This window comes from Mustela putorius, unplaced genomic scaffold, assembly GCF_011764305.1.
Source record: "Mustela putorius furo isolate JIRA1106 unplaced genomic scaffold, ASM1176430v1.1 tig00003853_pilon_pilon_pilon, whole genome shotgun sequence".
Lineage (NCBI taxonomy): Eukaryota > Metazoa > Chordata > Mammalia > Carnivora > Mustelidae > Mustela > Mustela putorius.
Genome location: NW_025422005.1, coordinates 35429113 through 35447555, shown reverse-complemented (window position 1 = coordinate 35447555; position 18443 = coordinate 35429113). Strand labels below are relative to the sequence as shown.

The following is an 18443-nucleotide window of genomic DNA, read 5'->3' as shown; positions in this document are numbered from 1 at the left end:
GTGATTATAGACAAAGAAGTCAATAGAGCAGTGCTAAAGTTAAGCCAGGTGAAATGTGAGTCAAGAATAATTTTTAAGCAGTTTATTAGTGAATAATTTTATGTTATGATACCTTCTGCTTCCTGATATGGGCTGAATCGTGTCCTCTCCAAATGTATATACTTAAGTCCTAACTCCCAATACCTTAGAACGTGGCTATTGGGAGACTGATACTGTAAGCTGGTGTTGGAGAATGTGAAAGAAATGTGACTGAGATCTCGAAAAGTGGCAAGGGCAAAAATTCCAAGCTGGTCAACAAGGACTGCTACATCTCCAAGATGTTCCTGTGTGGGGACTTGGCCATCATGGTCCTAAAGAACCTGCTCATCACCAGCAAGTAAGTAGGGCCCTCTTCTCCCAACAGAATTCCCTCCTTCATCCTACAAGGACCCAACCTTTATAATAAGAATAGTAAAGTTATTTTTTCTAGTGCCCCCCCCCAAAAGAAGAAATTTGGACATACATAGAGAAGAGAATATAAAGGCACAGAAGATAGCCTATAAGCCAAGGAGAAAGGCTTGGAACAAATCCCTCCCTCATGACCTTCAGAAGGAAGCAATCCTGCTGATACCTTGACCTTAGACTTGTAGCTTCCGTAAGTGTGAGAAACAAGTTTCCGTTGTTTAAGTCACCCATTCTGTGGTACTGTTACAGCGGGCCTAGCAAAGTAATACGTATTTAAACTACCTCATAACTGTAGAAACTTAGATCAAGTATGTCAAGAAACTATGGAATTGTATAGCAAGCCACAAGGTCAAGGAAGATGTCAAAGACAAAGTGACAGCTAAACTCATCATAAGTAATTGGTGTTAACCACACAGTGGGCTAAGTGGTGGGTTGTTCCAGATAGAAAGGACCAGAGAAAAAGACGAAATTCCAGCATGCTTCCCTCCATCTACTTTTTTTTTTTTTAAGATTTTATTTATTTATTTGACAGATAGAGGTCACAGGTAGGCAGAGAGACAGGCAGAGAGAGAAGGAAGCAGGCTCCCTGCTGAGCAGAGAGCCCTATGTGGGACTCGATCCCAGGTCTCTGGGATCATGACCTGAGCCGAAGGCAGAGGCTTTAACCCATTGAGCCACCCAGGTGCCCCTAAAAGCAAAATCTTAACTGTTTCCTGTTCTCTCCATCACCAGGCCTTAACCAATTTCAGCATTATTTCATGCCATTCTACCCCCACTCACTTTCAGTTTCTATCACAGAGGACTTTTTTAGGTTTTTCCAACACCTTCTTCCAGTTTCAAGGCTTTCCCCATAACCTACCTAATTTGCATAGAAGACTACTCCTACTCACCTCTTTTAACTAATTAATCCCTATTCATCCTCCATATCTCAGCTGATTAAATCAGCACACTCCTCACTCTGAGCTTTTCATAGCACTTCTTCCACGTGTAATTAAGCAAATTATGCAATTAAAGTCTGTCTGCTCCGTTAAACTGTAGGGACCTGTGTGTCTGGGTCTCCTGGGTGCGGCATCGTGTCTAACTCACAAGTAAATACCCAATAAATACTTGAATGAAGAGCAATGGTGCCACTGGAAATCTAAAATTAGTTTTGTGTGACTTATGTTCAGAAGAATTTTTCAAAAACCCTCCTAAAACCTCAGTGGCCTTTGGCCAGACTAGAAAATACCTAAGATAGGACCTTAAGATAGGTGCAGAGTGACAAGTTTTCAGACTCACTCTACCTCCTTCAGCTAGCCTACACACACTGACTTAAGTGTCTGAGAGAATGCTTCTATCCACAGCCACCTTTCCTGATTTTGCAACCTGGGACTCCTGAACTTCTGAATAGTTCAGAAGTTTTGGCTTTTGGCTCTTCCTAGTCCTAAAAGTAGGTGCTGAACAAGGGGGTGAGGTGGGGTGGGAACTGAAGACCCAGTCCCAGAAATGCCAGGAAACCATAGGACTCTTACTACCTTGATCTCTCACCTTCAGAAACCTGGGACAACATGTAGCACTGAGAGCTGCCACTAGAAGGCGCTACTCCCTCAAGGTACCTAATTCAAGAAACTAGAAATGGCATTCGGCCACACATCCGTTTCTCCAGAAACAAAAAAGAAAGGAAGTCTGGGCTTGGGGCAGGTGGCATCCAGCGTCGCTCATTCCAGCATTCCTAAAGGAAATAATTTCCATCTCAGGTCTGACCAGACAAGTAAGACAAGCAAATAGTGTGGATGCTCCAATAGCTTTATTAATTCCTTTCTGCACATGGGAGGACCTTGTAGCTGGAGAGCTGGAAAGGAAACCAGGAAGTGGGGGGTCTCAGTATGGATCATTAAAGGGGTATAAAGGGTGCCCTGCATCTCTCGGGACTTTCTTCCCATCCACCTGGAAAGAGAGACAGACAGATGGCTCTATTAGCAGGAGCTCACATTCCAAAGACATAGCATCTTTCCCTGAGTCAGTCTGATCACCACCTGTACAGAGCACTATGCCAGATGGTAGTGCAGGACCTGGGCCTCAGAGAATGCCAGTGTCGACAGCACTCCAGCAAACCATAGCCTCTATATACCTGCCCCTGAGCCTAAGAGCTTAAGGTCTCAGCTGAAATAAGGAATATTTATTTTCTTATCTGTAACAGGCTTCAACCCAAACTCAATCCCTCTACCAAGGTTAAGAAAGCCTTCTAGGTTCCTCTCATTTATACCATTTACTGAGAACTTGCTATGGTGGCAGGAACTGGGATCATTTTATAGACAAAAAACTGAGGCTTGTAAAAGTGAAATAACTTGTTCTAAATCACAAGATATCGAGGCAGGACTGGGGCTCACAGGCTATAATGCTTTACCCCGAACCATCCTATTTCCCTAAGCTTAATAAAAAGGAGCCCGCTGTGTCCAGGACAGCAATCCTACCAACAACAGCCCACCTCTCCTCTGACCACCAAAGTTGAGGCCAGACTGGGGCCAGAATTCCTCCCCAAATCTTACATCCCTAACTCTGACAGCTGATATATACTCACTGTGAGCATGGGCACAATGTATCGCCAATTTTTATTCAGGGCATCTAGCTGCTTCATCTCCTCCGGGCTAAACGTAAAGTCAAACACCTGGGGATGGGAAGTGGGGGTCAGGAAAGCCAGTTTTGCGTGCAGAAGTTGATATTCCAGAACACTGCCTTCTTGCCAGGCAGAATCAGAGCCAGACTGTGCACCATGGGTTAAAGACAACACAGCCCACCACCAAGTACCTGAATGTTCTGGAGGATACGTGAAGGGGTGATGCTCTTGGGAATGCAGATCACTTTCCGCTGCACCTGCCACCTAAGGTGGGGATTGAAGCGCATGAGGAAGAGGAGTCAGTCCTCAAAAGCACTGTCTCCTCACCACGCAGCCTTCTCAAAAATCCTGGAGTCCCTGAGCCACAGGGGAATAGGGGACATGCCTCAGGTTAGCTTCCCCCCAATTACATGGCAGCCATTAGCAGCTTCATTCAGGACAAGGCCTCAACCCTGGCCTCCCAACCCAGGGACCCTCACCCACCTCCTTTCCCCAACACTGCCCGTACCTGAGCAGGATCTGAGCTGGAGACCGGCCATACTTTTCAGCCAGGGCCAGGACGACTGGCTCCTCAAGTAGGACCGGTTCATCAGGATCACGCCAAGCTCGATCAGAGGAGCCTAGGGGGCTATAAGCAGTCACCTCCAGGCCGCGTGCTTGGCAGTGGGCAATCAGCTCCTTCTGAGCCAAGTATGGGTGACATTCCACCTAAAACAAGAAAAAATCCACCACTACAGGCCGGCCCCGCCCAGCTTGCAGGGTCCCACCCAGTGGTGCACCATCTCTGCCCATCTTGCACTGCTGACTGCCCCACTTTCGCTTGGCCCACTTTTCCCATTCTCCATCTTCCACCGTCCATTTCATTCTCTTACCACACTTCAATGTCTGTCTATATTTTCAGCTTTCTAATGTTCTTGTATTTGATATAAACCAATACATACTACTTGTTCTTCCTGACATAACCTTACCCTTTATATGTATATTATTCACATTTACTTTCATTGTGCTTGAATCAAAAAGACTTTTTTTTTTTAAAGATTTTACTTATTTATTTATTTGAGAGAGAGAGAGAGAGAGCACAAGTAGGCAGAGAGGCAGGCGGGGGTGGGGTGGGGGTTGGTAGCAGGCTCCCAGCTGAACAGAGAGCCCCATGTGGGGCTCGGTCCCAGGACCCTGAGATCATGAGCCGAAGGCAGAAGCTTTACCCACTGAGCCACCCAGGCGCCCCAAATCAAAAAGACTTCTTAGCACCCCCCCTTTCTTTAAGATTTTATTTATTAGAGAGACAGAGAGAGAGCACAAGTAGGCAGAGCAGCAGGCAGGAGGAGAGGTGGAAGCAGACTCCCTGCTGAGCAAGGAGCCTGATGCAGGACTTGATGCCAGGACCCTGAGATCATGACCTGAGCTAAAGGCAGCCGCTTAACTCACTGAGCCACCCAGGTGCCCCTAGCCCTTTTCTAATTCCAGTGTAGTTAACTCAGTATCTATCTATCTACTTATCTACCTACCTCCCTTCCTTCCTTTTCAAGATTTTATTTATTTATTTGAGAGAGAGAGAAGCACTCCCTGCTCGAAAGGAACCCGATGCAGGGCTTGATCCCAGGACTTTGGGATCATAACCTGAGCTGAAGGCAGACGCTTAATGGATTGAGCCACCCACCCAGGTGCCCCAATGCCCTACTCTATGTAGAGAATTTCTACAGCAACACTTCTGAAAACTTGTTAACCATCTCCATGAGGAGACCCATCATCTGCTCACTCATGTTTTTGTTCACACACACACCCCCAAAACCAACAGATCTGCTCTGCTATGCTCACCTGCAGGACAGCTGGGCGCACAGAGGCCACACTGAGCACATCATCGATCTGTCGACTACTGAAGTTGGATAGGCCCAGTGCCCGTACCAGCCCCTTAGCCACCAGTGCCTCCAGAGCCTTCCAGGTCTCCTTGTAGTGGGTAGAATCATAGCGGATAGTCCCATCGGCATTCTTAGGGAAAGGGTTGTCTCCCCGCCTAGGTGAAAGACAGCCCCCCAACGAGTGGGCACAAATGCAAGGCTTCTGCCTTACCTGACCATCCAGTCACTCTGTGTCCTCATACTAAACCCAGAAAGGGCCAAACGCCAAGAATAAGAAACAAGCGTGGTTTTTCGTCCATTCAGGTCATGATCCAGGCATTTACTCTCTATAGAATGCCCATTCCCTCTCCCCTTTTCTCTAGACCCAGACTGTATCTCCTCTCCTCTCCTCTGAGAAGTCTTTCTGATTTCCTTCTTCCTCCTCCTCCTTGCAGGCTCTGGCAATCGGCTTCTAGGACAGCACAGAGCTGACAGTGAGGCTCCTTTCACAGCCTCTGCTGGAGCTGATTCTCCACTGCAACCCCAGGCTAGCTCAGCAGAAGCTAGCATTTTCTGGAATGAACAAAGGAAGCAGCAGGGACCACTCACGTGCCCCTGGGATACCCACCATGGGAGGTTACGCTCCTTTTCTGTAGCTAAACTCCCAACACAGTAACACAGAAGGCTGGGTTCCCGGGGTGAGCTGAGGCAGGATCCCCTCCTGTTCTGCTACTGTGCCTTACAGGTCACTAACACGACTCCCCCAACACCCGACTGCCCGGATGAAGACCCTGGCAAGGCTCACTCAAATGCGTAAGGCCAGTGTATCAGGTACAGGTCCAAATATTCCAGCTGGAGGTCAGCCAGCGTCTTCCGGAGGGCAGGCTCCACATCCTCTGGGTGGTGTTTAGTGTTCCACAGCTTCGAAGTCACAAACAGCTCCTCCCTCGGCACCGCCTGGTCCACGGGGCAGGGCCCACAGTGAGAGGAGCCACGGGCACCCAGTCTCACCCACCCTCACCTCTGTGAGAGAGGACTTAGAAGGACGATGCTGCTGGATCCCTCCAGCCAGGCGTCCAGCCTTCTCCCCCAGCCCTCTGTAGCCCGTATCCTCACCTTGCCAGGTCCCACATTCTCCTTCAGGGCCTCCCCGATCTCGGTCTCATTGCCGTAGATAGCAGCACAGTCAATGTGGCGGTAGCCTACACTCAGGGCGTACTTAACAGCTGCTTTCACCTGCCAGATGAGAGAAGCAGAGATTTCAGCTGTTGCCCTAAGCCAGAAACTTCCCTCCTGAGGGACACTGCTGGGGGAGGGGGAGGGAGAAGATGAAAGATGGTTCTAGTCTAGGGGACCAGAAGCCTCTTCAGAGACTCTAAACCTTTTGTGCCAACCCAATAACCCCCAAGATTTCCTCCTACCCAAGCAATCTAAGTGTGGCCCAGGAAAACTAACATTGTATTCCCAGTTAGATGCCCAGAAGATGGACGGATACATTGACAGGGAACAGAAGTGCAAGTCATAGAGACTGGTTCTCTAGACCGGAGGAGCTGGTTAGAGAAACATGATACACAGGTAAATAATTTGTAGGCTAAGGACACACGGAGACACCCTTTTGGAGCCCTGTAGACCAACTGAGCTCTGGGAGTTCAGTGAAGCAGAAGAGCTCTGAGAGAGGGAACAATTTAAGGAAGGCAGAACAGTGAGATGGAAGCTAGGCCCAGAGCCCTCTGTCAGGAGAGAAGAAAGCAGACAGAAGTAGGACAGGTCAGTCAATCTGCTAGAAAACAGACTAGACACCTGGCATCAGAAGCAGCACCAAGGGTGCCAGGGCCTTGCCATTTATGATCCCCGCCTAGGTACAGCTCTTACTATCCAGATGTCCTCTCCTCAGCTCTCCCTCTATCCCCTCATGTACTTCCCTTATTCCATACCCCCACCCCCGTCTTGGCTGCCCAGTTCTGATCGCCTCCCTCTGCCCTTTCCTAGCTCCTGGACTTCCCCTGGGCCATGTCAGTGTCTGCCTAGGACATAAAGACCCTGGCTCCAGGGTTCTAGGCTGTGGGAGGAAGGAAAGCAAAGGGAAAAGAGGCAGAACACACCACAAATACCAGCCTAAATCCCAGAGAGAAGAGGTTATATTCTCCCTGCCAGACTTAATTCTCCCTCTCAAACTTAATCCCTAAACTTCTCTAAACTCTGACTCAAATTTCCAAAGAACAAGGAAGCAGCCCTGGGAAGATGCCCCACCCCAGGAGGCAGCACATCTCTAGTTATGACAACCCTAGGAAAGCAGGTCTCTATTCCCACACTCCCTAAGCTGGAAGAGTCTGTATCAGGGCTTATTAAATTTCAGCTAGCAGCTGCCCTTTTTTTTTTTTTCCACCTATGAACGATTTTTACATCTTTAAATGGTTACATAAATACATAATCGCTCCATTTTGCCACTTGTCCAAAAAGTTTAAGAAAAAGTTTGCTGGGGCGCCTGGGTGGCTCAGTGGGTTAAGCCGCTGCCTTCAGCTCAGGTCATGATCCCACGGTCCTGGGATCGAGCCCCACATCGGGCTCTCTGCTCAGCGGGGAGCCTGCTTCCTCCTCTCTCTCTCTGCCTGCCTCTCTGCCTGCTTGTCATCTCTGTCTGTCAAATAAATAAATAAAATCTTTAAAAAAAAAAGAAAAGAAAAAGTTTGCTAACCCTTGATCTGAGCAGCTGACATAGCTATTCTTCAAACCCCAACACCTGCCATGTGCCTACCTTTGGACTGAGCACTGGGGAGTAGCCCTGCCCTTAAGGAGCCCCATGTGAGAGAGGGAGAAGGATGACAGTACAGAGTATTAAGTGCCATATTAGGGGGCAGCACAGGGCCAGGCACAGGGTCCCATGTCTGCCACAGCACTCAATGCAGATCCAATCAGGGAAAGGGTTCCTCCCTATTCCCTTGGCCCTTCTGGGCCCCTCAGTCCTTCCTCTAAATCACCTCAGGAAGCCAAGGGCTCACTGCTGGTCTCTTCTTCCCTTGTCTCTTCCCACTGCCCTGCAGGCTTATCTGATACTACATGAAATGGAGTATAGCAATGGGGCAGCTATAGAAAATTCAGTGACCCTCTCCCAAATTCTGCCTTTTCCCTAGCAGAGGTATAAGAAGCCCTCCTCTCCTTCCTCCATCTCTCACCTGGCCAGGATCGCTCTTCCAGGTGCCCAGTCCAATCAGGGGCATCTTCTGCCCAGTATGCAGGAGGACACACGAAGTCGCCATTGCCCCCTGAAACACAGATGGGAAGAGAATGGAGTGGGGTCAGTGTTGCTGCTTGATCCTCACTGGTCAAGACTCCTATAAAACACGGGTGGTAAAGGGAGCAAGAGCGGACAGAACAAACAACACAGTTCTTTGTGAGCAGAGGGCAGCTAAGACAGGGTAGCCCGATCCAACTAAGGCCAGGAGCTCCTGGACAAACATTAACCAGACCACCGGCCTGGGTGCCCTTCCTTCTGCCAGGCTAAAGGCCTGTGTTAGAGACTTCCAATACCAAGAGACCAAGGTGAGTGACTCCCTGAAGTACCCAGCCTTGACTACATAACGTCTCGGGCCGGGGAAAAACTGACTAAAGCCATTATTAGTCTGAGTGAGACCAGGTGACAGACAGGATTCAGGACAGGTCCCTTCTCTGAGGATGAAATGAACAGTGCCAGGAGGCTATCAGAAACTACAGATGCTCCTAGTCCCTGACAGAGAGGTCTGATTGCCATGCAGCTAGGCCTGAGTGGGCTCTTTAACAGTAAGCAGACCATTTTTTAGATGAAAAACAAAACAAAAAACTCAAGAGAGGTGAAGTTAAATTTAAAAAGAGAGAGAGAGAGAAAGATGAAGTTATTTGCCCCCAAATCAACAGCTGAGAAGTGGCAGAACGAAGGATCCAAGGAGGAACCAATGGATAAAGGCAAGAAAAGGGCAGGTCAACACAGACAGTCATAATATTTATGTTCTGTGCCTCACAGCACATATCACAGCACGCTACAGAAAAGCAAATGACTTCTGTTAGGGCAAGGACCAGGAAATGTTGACATTGGCTTTTAAGAGTAAGTTGGGCTTTCCCAAGAGCCAAGGGGAGAAGGCTTTCCAGGAAGGGGAATTAGACACAGCAGAAAGCAGTAAGTTACAGACACAAGAAAATTTCCAACTGAACAAAACAGATGGATGACTGGAGCACCCCTCTTTGGAGAGCTCTGAAAATCAGAAGTCTCCAAATGGCCCAAGAATACTCATTCAGTCAGCAAATGACAAATATGACGAATGTTCCCAATGTTCCGAATGTTCCGGGCCTTGTGCTAGGCCTAAGAGACACACATATTCAAATAGAGTCCCTGCCATTTTGGAGTTTATGGGCTGGTGTGATGAGGACAGTCGGTTTCAGCACAATATGTAAGACAGGACCACAAACTGTACAAGGGCTACAAGCAAAGAGCAACCCTGCAAGAATGGCTTCCTGGAGGGGCGCCTGGGTGGCTCAGTGGGTTGAGCCGCTGCCTTCGGCTCAGGTCATGATCTCAGGGTCCTGGGATCGAGTCCCGTGTCGGGCTCTCTGCTCAGCAGGGAGCCTGCTTCCTCCTCTCTCTCTCTGCCTGCCTCTCTGCCTACTTGTGATCTCTCTCTCTGTCAAATAAATAAATAATAAAATCTTAAAAAAAAAAAAAAAAAAAGAATGGCTTCCTGGAGATACTATCTGAGCCTTTTTTTTTTTTAAGGTTTTATTTTTAAGTAATCTCTATACCCAATGTGGGGCTTAAACTCACAACCCCACAATCAAGTTTCACATTCGGGATGCCTGGATGGCTGTCAGTTAAAGTGTCCAACTCTTGATTTCAGCTCAGGTCATGATCTCAGGGTTGTGAGATCCGGCTCTACACTGGGTGTGGGTACTTAAGATTCTCTCTCTCCCTCTGTCCCAAACCCCCAATCTAAAAAAATAAAATAAAATAAAAAAAGGAAAAAATTTTCTCTCTCCCCCTCTCACACCTGCTCCCCCCAAAAAAAGGTGCATGCTCTACCAACTAAGCCAGCAAGGTGCCCAAGTCAAGCCTTGATGAACAGGAATTATCTAAGCAAAAGAGAAAAGAGAAAGAATGCTCGCCCTAAGAGCCAGTAAGGTAGAAATAACCTTTTCCCTTGATCTCATCAATACTAGAGATATCACTCCCTTTGGATTGATTTCATTGCCAGCAATAACTTAATAAATATAACCTTTGTTTCCAAGTCCTGAAAATATTATGGCAGAGCAGGAAATAAGATAAGTTGTAAGTATAGCTCACATATGAAAATTGTCATTCCTAATGCTTCCGACTCTGGAAGAATTTTATAGCCTAGCATAACCTGGTTATGGAGACCGCCTTTTTCTGCTAGAACAAAAGCAAAAATGCTCAGTCTGAGTAGCAAACCACAGATCACTGAAGGCAATGCTGTTTCGAAACTTCCCGAGGACACAAACTTCCCAAGGGACTTCACAGGAGGAACTGGCCTGCCAGCTGCCACCAGGGTCTGTGGCTGGTTTCCTGGGCTCGTTCCCCAACAGGGGGACTGTTGGCCTCTCCCAGATTTCCCAGCAAACATTGGAGAACTCTGAAATTACACATGGACTTAAGGCTGAAAGCCTGAACAAAAGCCTGGTCTGAGGCAAAAAGGAAGAAACCTGATGCTTGCTTCTTCCCTTCTTTTGATGGTGAAACTGAAAACCCAAACGGCTGAGGCATGGGGGAGCAGGGCTCATAGAAGGAACACCTAACGAAGAGCTTCAAAGAACAAGAGCTCCAAAGGGGAGAATGGAGGGGCCGCAGGAGAGAGCAAATGTTTTTCTCTGAGACAGAAGTCAGACTCTGCCAGCTCTTGACTTCCTCCTCATCTCCTGCCTCACACATTGGCATTCCAGCCCTCTCCTGCCTTAACAGGCTCTGAAGTTGTAAGGAACTGCCTGGCTTGGCCTCTGGCAGCACTCAGAAACCCTCGTGTTAACTTGGGAGAGGTTTTACCCATGAACAAGAAAACCTGGCTGTGTGTGGGGAGGGGAAATATAAGGACTCAGGTTTTAGGGGCACCTAGCTGGCTCACTCGGTAGGGCATGCAATTCTTGATCTTGGGGTTGTAAGTTCAAGCTCCACATTTTTTTTTTTTTAAGATTTTATTTATTTATTTGACAGAGAGAGATCACAAGCAGGCAGAGAGGCAGGCAGAGAGAGAGGAGGAAGCAGGCTCCCTGCCGAGCAGAGAGCCCGATGTGGGGATCGATCCCAGGACCCTGAGATCATGACCTGAGCCGAAGGCAGCGGCTTAACCCACTGAGCCACCCAGGGGCCCCAAGCTCCACATTCTTTAAAAAAGGAGGGGGCTGGGTGGCTCAGTGGGTTAAGCCTTTGCCTTTGGCTCAGATCATGATCTCGGGGTCCTGGGATGGAGCCCCGCATCAGGCTCTCAGCTCAGCAGGGAGCCTGTTTCCCCCTCTCTCTCTGCCTGCCTCTCTGCCTACTTGTGATCTCTCTGTCAAATAAATAAAATCTTTAAAAAAATTAAAAACTAAAAGAAAAAAAAAGGGGGACCCAGGTTTTATTATTCCCAAGTCAGCACCTACACCTATGTTCCTTCTTTCTGGGGTTATCTTCCCTTCTAGAGGAGGGCTCTATAGCTCCTGCCTGGATGCAAGAACTTGAAAACACAGGAAAAAGAGGAAGCAGTGTTTACATGAGTGTTCTCTGGCTGCACGGGCCTTTCTTCTACTTCCCGTACATGTCGGTGTCCCTCAGAGTTCCGTCCCCAGTCCTCTTCCCACTCCCTAGTTAAGCTCATGTCTTCAGTTACCACATTAAGCACTGATTTTGCCCACCCCAGTTCTGGATATTCAACTCCCTCTGGACATCCCCACCAGTATGTCCTATAGGAATGTAAGACTCAGCATGTCCAAAACTCTACTTGTCAAATACAGCAGCGAAGCACAAAGGGAACAGTTCAAGGCCTGGGGTTGCACACACCAAAGTTTGAATCAGCACCCTTCCCTCATTTTAAAGAGATGCTGTATCTAAAGCACTTTGCACAATGCCTAACCCATGCTCTTCTGTATACTCTCTTACCAGGGACTTAAGGCCCTGGATAACAACTTGTTAAAGCAAACATGTTCGTGGTGTAATCTGTGGGGTCTTGAAAAGCCATCTAAATAATGTTTTTCGGGGCGCCTGGGTGGCTCAGCAGGTTAAGCCTCTGCCTTTGGCTCAGGTCATGATCCCAGAGTCCTGGAATCGAGCCCCGCATGGGGCTCCCTGCTCGGTGGGGAGCCTGCTTCCACCTCTCTCTGCCTGCTTCTCTGCCTACTTGTGATCTCCCTCTGTCAAATAAATAAATAAAATATTTAAAATAAATAAATAAATGATGTTTTTCAGTTCATGTGGCATTTCTTTTATTTATTTATTTTTTTTTTAAAGATTTTATTTATTCATTTGAAAGGCAGAGATTACAAGTAGGCAGAGAGGCAGGCAGAGAGAGAGGAGGAAGCAGGCTCCCCGCTGAGTAAAGAGCCCGATGCGGGGCTCGATCCCAGGACTCTGAGACCATGACCTGAGCCGAAGGCAGAGGCTTTAACCCACTGAGCCACCCAGGCGCCCCTCATGTGGCATTTCTGCCAAATAGATAATGGTATTATCTATCAGATTATGGTTTTGACAGGTGATGGGTAGGATCATATATCCTTATCTGTACTTCTAAGAAACTAGCATGGAAAACCACTTTAAATATGTAACTGTGGCCAAGATTTAGTCTATTTGGCTGGGTTAAAAATCCTGTTAATATTGGTAAATATTTTTTTTAAAGGTATAGTCTAGGGGCACCTGGGTGGCTCAGTGGGTTGAGCCGCTGCCTTCGGCTCGGGTCATGATCTCAGGGTCCTGGGGTCAAGTTCCGCATTGGGCTCTCTGCTCAGCAGGGAGCCTGCTTCCCCTCTCTCTCTCTGTCTGCCTCTCCATCTACTTGTGATTTCTCTCTATCAAATAAATAAATAAAATCTTTAAAAAAAAAAAAAACGGTATAGTCTGCTCTGGACTGTATCGTCAAACCTAAGACTTCCGGAACACTTCATGTACTTCTTGATGTATGTGAAAAGAATTTTAAAATACCAATTTCTTTCTTTTTTTTTTTTTAAGATTTTATTTATTTATTTGACAGAGAGAGATCACAAGTAGGCAGAGAGGCAGGCAGAGAGAGAGGAAGGGAAGCAGGCCCCCTGCTGAGCAGAGAGCCCGATGTGGGACTCCATCCCAGGACCCTGAGATCATGACCTGAGCTGAAGGCAGCAGCTTAACCCACTGAGCCACCCAGGTGCCCCTAAAATACCAATTTCTTAAGTCTTTCTCCAGCCCAGCCATATCAACCTCCACTGACCGCTACTGCTCTGAACCACCCATTTCTCTGCTTCCAGTGTGGCCACTCTCCCCACAATCCATTCACTAACTGACCATGTGACCCCAGGGCTCAAACTCTTCCAACAGTCCTTGCCAACCTTCAGGATAAAGTCTACATTCCTTAGTAATACCTGTCTTAACCTGGCTCACATCTTCCTCATTTTTCCACCTCTTCATTGCGAACTCCAGATTTCAGACTTTGCAGAACCAGCCACCACTTACTTGAGTCCCGGAGCACTTTGCTTCCCAAAGTCCCAGCCTGGCCTGGCTAGGGGCAGCTCACCCTTCAGCTGACATTTGCTGCTCCCATGCACCCATAGCTGTGCCCATAGGTGCCGTTGTTGGTTTATACTTCTTTCCCTTACAAACCAGGGTACTCCTTCAGGTCAGAGCATATCATCTTTTTGAGCCCCTCACTCCTGGAGTGCCTGCCCCATAGATACACACAGAAACTCACACGTGAGCCCACCCCCCCCACACACACAAACACACTAAACACACACACAATGGCAAAGCGGAGAGAGCGTGACAGCTTAGGTGGGGGGTACATTTGAAGAAGTCCTGCCTTCATCACCTTCTTTCTTTCCTTCTTGGGTAACCTAGAAAGAATCATCTCCAGAAAATATCAAAGCACTTTACCGTTTTCAGAAAAACAAAACAAAAACCAGTTGCTTCACACAGGATGATACTGGGATTGCTCCTGTACAAATAAGAAAACTGAGATCTTGGGGAAGGTAACAGGCTTGATCAGAAACATCGAGACTCTTTTAGAGGGTCTTGCAGCCTGAGTATAGGTAAACTGAAGGGAAGAGTTAGTTAATAGTAACTCCATCTGATGACAGTTCAGATTCCATCCGGTCTCCCTGTAACAGAGGTCTGAGGCAACAGAAAAACATGCCCTAACTTCCCCAAACCCAAGGCAGGTGCCTAAGTAAGCTAAGTCAACCCACTTCGGCCATTTCCATAAGTATTTCTGCAATCCCACAAAAAGGCCAGAGTTCCTGCAAAAATCATGGTGGTAAGCAAACAAAAAGAAGGGGCCAATTAAAACTTGCGGAGCGCTTTAAAAACTTTATTTTACTTAATCCTCACTACAGTTCCGACGTAGAAACTCACTTCATCGGTCTGAAAACTGAGATCCAGAGAAACTGCGGAATTTTCCAAGATCACACAGAGTTCACATCCGAAACCAGCGACTTCCTCCAGCGACCCCGCTCTCTGGTCTATTCCGGGGCAGGGAAGAGGAGTTGGGGGCTGCAGCAGGAGAAACTCACCTCGGCTGGAGCACAGAGCGTGAACAAGGCAGTGTGATCTCTGCTCCGTTCTGCGTCCTGCCAACAATCCAAGAGGTCTCAGCTTCCGGAACCGGTGGGCTGCAAGGAAAGTTGGCCTAATGGTAAAGGCAGGGACCCGGCTTGAGCCTGGCGGTGGAGGGGAAGCTCCACCCGGTGGAGGGGAAGCTCCACCCGGTGGAGGGGAGAGGGCCGGGCTTTCAGCATCACGCGCAGCGGTGGACCCCACCCCTGCCCCCCTTGAAGAGCGGGAGGGCGGAAGCCAGAGCTGCGAGCCTGCACCATCTCCTCCTCCCGCTGCTACTGGTCGGATTGGCTGTTTAGACACACTTCACTGCGCAGGTTTGGAGGACTCGGCGCCGGGTGAAGCATCAGCCGCCGGCCACGTGGGGAGCTTCAGCGGCTGGGGAGGCCGTACCTCTGCTGGCCCACAGTGCACCGCGCGCCGTGGCAACGTCGCTCTAGGCTGCTGGGGATCCTTCCGCCCGCGGCGAGGGAGGCTCCGGGGTGACAAGCTGCAGGTGCAGCGGGTGTCTCCTCTCTTTGCGGATTCGGGGAACCAGCTTGCTCTCCTCTCCCGCAGAGTCGGGTTGGCCGGGTTTCCAGCGTATACCTGAACTGGCCCCGTTATTTAGTCAAGCGAGCAGGCTGGGAGAGTAGCCGCAGCGTAAAAGTTGTACCAAGGAAGACCTCGGGCCCCTGGGCTCCATGAGGCAGGAAGGTCGTGGTCCCTGTGTCTGGACTGTGGATCCTGGCCGCGCATTAATGTGTCAGTACTGTGCTAGACTTTATAAACATGTTTTTATTGAATCTTCACAACAACCCTGTAAAAGCAATGTATTTTTTTTGTAAGCCTTTTAATTGAAGTATAGTAGAGCATAAATAGAGAAAAATGCGCAAATATTAAACGTACAGCTCTGCGTTTTTGTGCCCCCCCCCAATGTAATTGTTAACCAGGTGAAGATAACAGACGTTACCAGCACACTGGAAGCCGCCTGTGAGGGAAATATTCATGTTGAATTTTACAGGTTAGATAGACTCAGCCAGGTAAAACAGCTTGCCCAAAGTCACACAGCTATTAAGTTACAGATTTTATGTTTGAAATACCCCGTGCTGTTTGGACTGAGAGGTGTCTTGCATTTTATGTGTTTTATGTGTTTTCCACTTTGAGTAGCTCTTGCCTTTCACTCCCCACACTTAATTTTCCCTGCCCTTCTATTCTTCCCCATCTTTTATTGCCCCCTGGATTATTCCCCCACTGTTGCCTCAATACAGGTGATGTCCTGATAGACCAAATGTCCAAATTTTGACGCCATCTGTCTTCATAAAGACTTAGATTCCAGCTTATGTGATCAGAATTTGATATCCCTCAAACTGATCTTAGCCTAGCAAAGAGTTGCCTTCAAGAGACACATGCCAGGGGCGCCTGGGTGGCTCTGCCTTCGCTCGGGTCATGATCTCAGAGTCCTGGGATTGATCCCCGCATCAGGCTCTGCTCAGCAAGGGCGCCTGCTTCTCCCTCTCTCTCTCTGCTGCTCTGCCTACTTGTGATCTCTGTCTGTCAAATAAATAAATAAAATCTTTAAAAAAAAAAAAAAGGAGAGAGAACATGCCATATATCCCATCCCTCCCACCTTTCTGCAGGGTCTGATAGACTCCCTATCTTTTTCTGCTGTCTGAATTCTTAAGAGTCTGAAGTGCGACTGCTAAGGTCTTCTCCTTCCCCAGCATTGGGGCTTTTGCTCTTAGTTTTGGTGCCAGGGAATGTTTCATACAAAGCACAAAGCTATCCCTCCAAGAGTTTTCAAAGCGGCAGTCCTCAGATTGTAAAACAGATCCGCTCAGGCACACACCACCCCTTTTACAACCACCCTCCCATTTTACAAAAGACAAGCCTCTCAGCCAACTTCTAAAGGGTCTTGACCCATGTGAAAACAAGGAGGTGAAGAACAGCCTGAGAGGTAGGAGGAGACCACATGAATGAGTTGTCTCAAATTCCAAGGGAAAGGAGTAGTTAGGTAGGCAGGATAGTAGGAATGTGTTGTTTTGGCTGTCCGGTGTCCATTCCTCCCTCTTTTGGAGAATTTCCTCCTCCTCACTGGATCCAGTTCAACAGTCATTAATTCAGGTACCTGTCCTCCCCAGCCACCATGTATGTGAATGACCCAAGATATGCTAACTGGATATTCCTTTCTTGAGTTTGAATTATTAATATAGTCATCAAAAGACTAAAATCAGCAGAATTTCATGCTTTTCATCATGAAATGCATTTCACTAGCACCTTGCCAAAGCTGTCAGGCAATCTGAGCTAATAGGACTTCCCAAAGCCACCTGCATCCCGCCAATTCCCTGCCATACCTTCCCTTTGGTCTTGCAAGTTCTCCTATAGCCTTCCCAAAAAGCTGTTTTTCCCTTTGGTTAGAGCCAGTTTTTGTTGCTTACAATCAAAGTAGCTTAACAAATGTAAATGAGTAAAAATAGTATCAGTCAGGCAGCACCAGTGGCTCAGTCCTTAAGCTTCTCCCTTCGGCTCAGGTCATCATCCAGGATCCCGGGCTTAAGCCCCAGGTCAGGCTCTCTGCTCAGCGGGAAAGCCTACTTCTCCCACTCCCACTCCCCATCCTTGTGCTCCCTCTCTCCACTGTCTCTCTCTGTCAAATTAATAAAATATTTTATTTATTTATTAAAGATTTTATTTATTTATTTGACAGACAGAGACCACAAGTAGGAAGAGAGGTAGGCAGAGAGAGGGGGAAGCAGGCTCCCTCCTGAGCAGAGAGCCCGATGCGGGGCTCATCCCAGGACCCTGAGATCACTACCTGAGCAGAAGGTAGAGGCTTAACCCACTGAGCCACTCAGTGCCCCTAAAATCTTTTTTTTTTTAGATTATTTTTGTTATCTTTTAAAAAAAGATTTTATTTATTTATTTGACAGAGAGAGACACAGTAAGAGAGGGAACACAAGCAGGGGAGCTGCAGAGGGAGAAGCAGGCCTCCTGCTCAGGAAGCCCAACGTGGGGCTGATCCCAGAACCCTGGGATCATGACCTGAGCCTAAGGCTTAACAACTGAGCCACCCAGGTGCCCCAATAAAATCTTTAAAAAAAAAAGAAAAAAAGCGTTAAAAAAATGATACCAGATGCTGCAGGAAGAAGAGGAAGAGGAAGTAAATCACAGGGAACTCTAAAAAAAAGAGGTAATGAGGGGTGCCTGGGTGGCTCAGTTCTCAGTTAAGAGTACCTTCAGTTCAGGTCATGATCCAAGGGTCCTGAGATCCAGCCCTCCCTGCTGAGCAGGGAGCCTCCTTCTCCCTCTTCCTCTGCCACTCCTCCTTGCTTGTGATCTCTGTATCAAGTAAATAAAATCTTTTCAAGATTTTTTTTTATTATTTATTTGAGAGACAGATAGAGATAGTGAGAGAGAGCATGAACAGGGAGGAGAGAGAGAAGGAGAAGCAGACTCCCCACTGAGCAAGGAGCCTGATGTGGGGCTCCATCCCAGGACCCTGGGATCATGACTCCAGCCAAAGGCAGAAGCTTAACTAACTGAGCCACCCAGATGCCCCAATAAATAAAATATTTTTAAAGAAATAAAAATTGGATTTTAAAAATGGAAAGAGAAAAAGTCAAACTGGGGCTGAATGAATGTGAAGAAAATGTGAATGTGCTTTTTCACATCTCAGTTTTTATATTAAATGCAAGAGGAGTGGTTCAAGTTATATATATGATCTGTTTAAATTTATGTTGATTATCAAATCCAGATGTGACCCTGGAACTGCTACAGCCATTTTGGTTCCAGAATGAGGATAAAACCAGTACAAAGAGGAGGACAAAGCCAAGAG

The 18443-nt window shown here is 47.8% G+C and overlaps 1 protein-coding gene across 1 annotated transcript; it reads right to left on the bottom strand.

Annotated features, from left to right (window-relative positions):
* Positions 1–2208: 2208 nt before the first annotated feature.
* AKR1A1 (aldo-keto reductase family 1 member A1) lies at positions 2209–14776 on the bottom strand. The gene is made up of 9 exons (XM_004740431.3): positions 14587–14776; positions 8052–8141; positions 5995–6114; positions 5684–5835; positions 4859–5054; positions 3549–3748; positions 3232–3304; positions 3005–3091; positions 2209–2370 (listed from the first exon to the last, which is right to left on the bottom strand). The coding sequence occupies exons 2-9, from the start codon at positions 8133–8135 to the stop codon at positions 2305–2307; spliced, it is 978 nt and encodes a 325-aa protein (XP_004740488.1). The 5' UTR covers positions 8136–8141; positions 14587–14776; the 3' UTR covers positions 2209–2304.
* Between the last annotated feature and the right edge of the window lie 3667 nt (positions 14777–18443).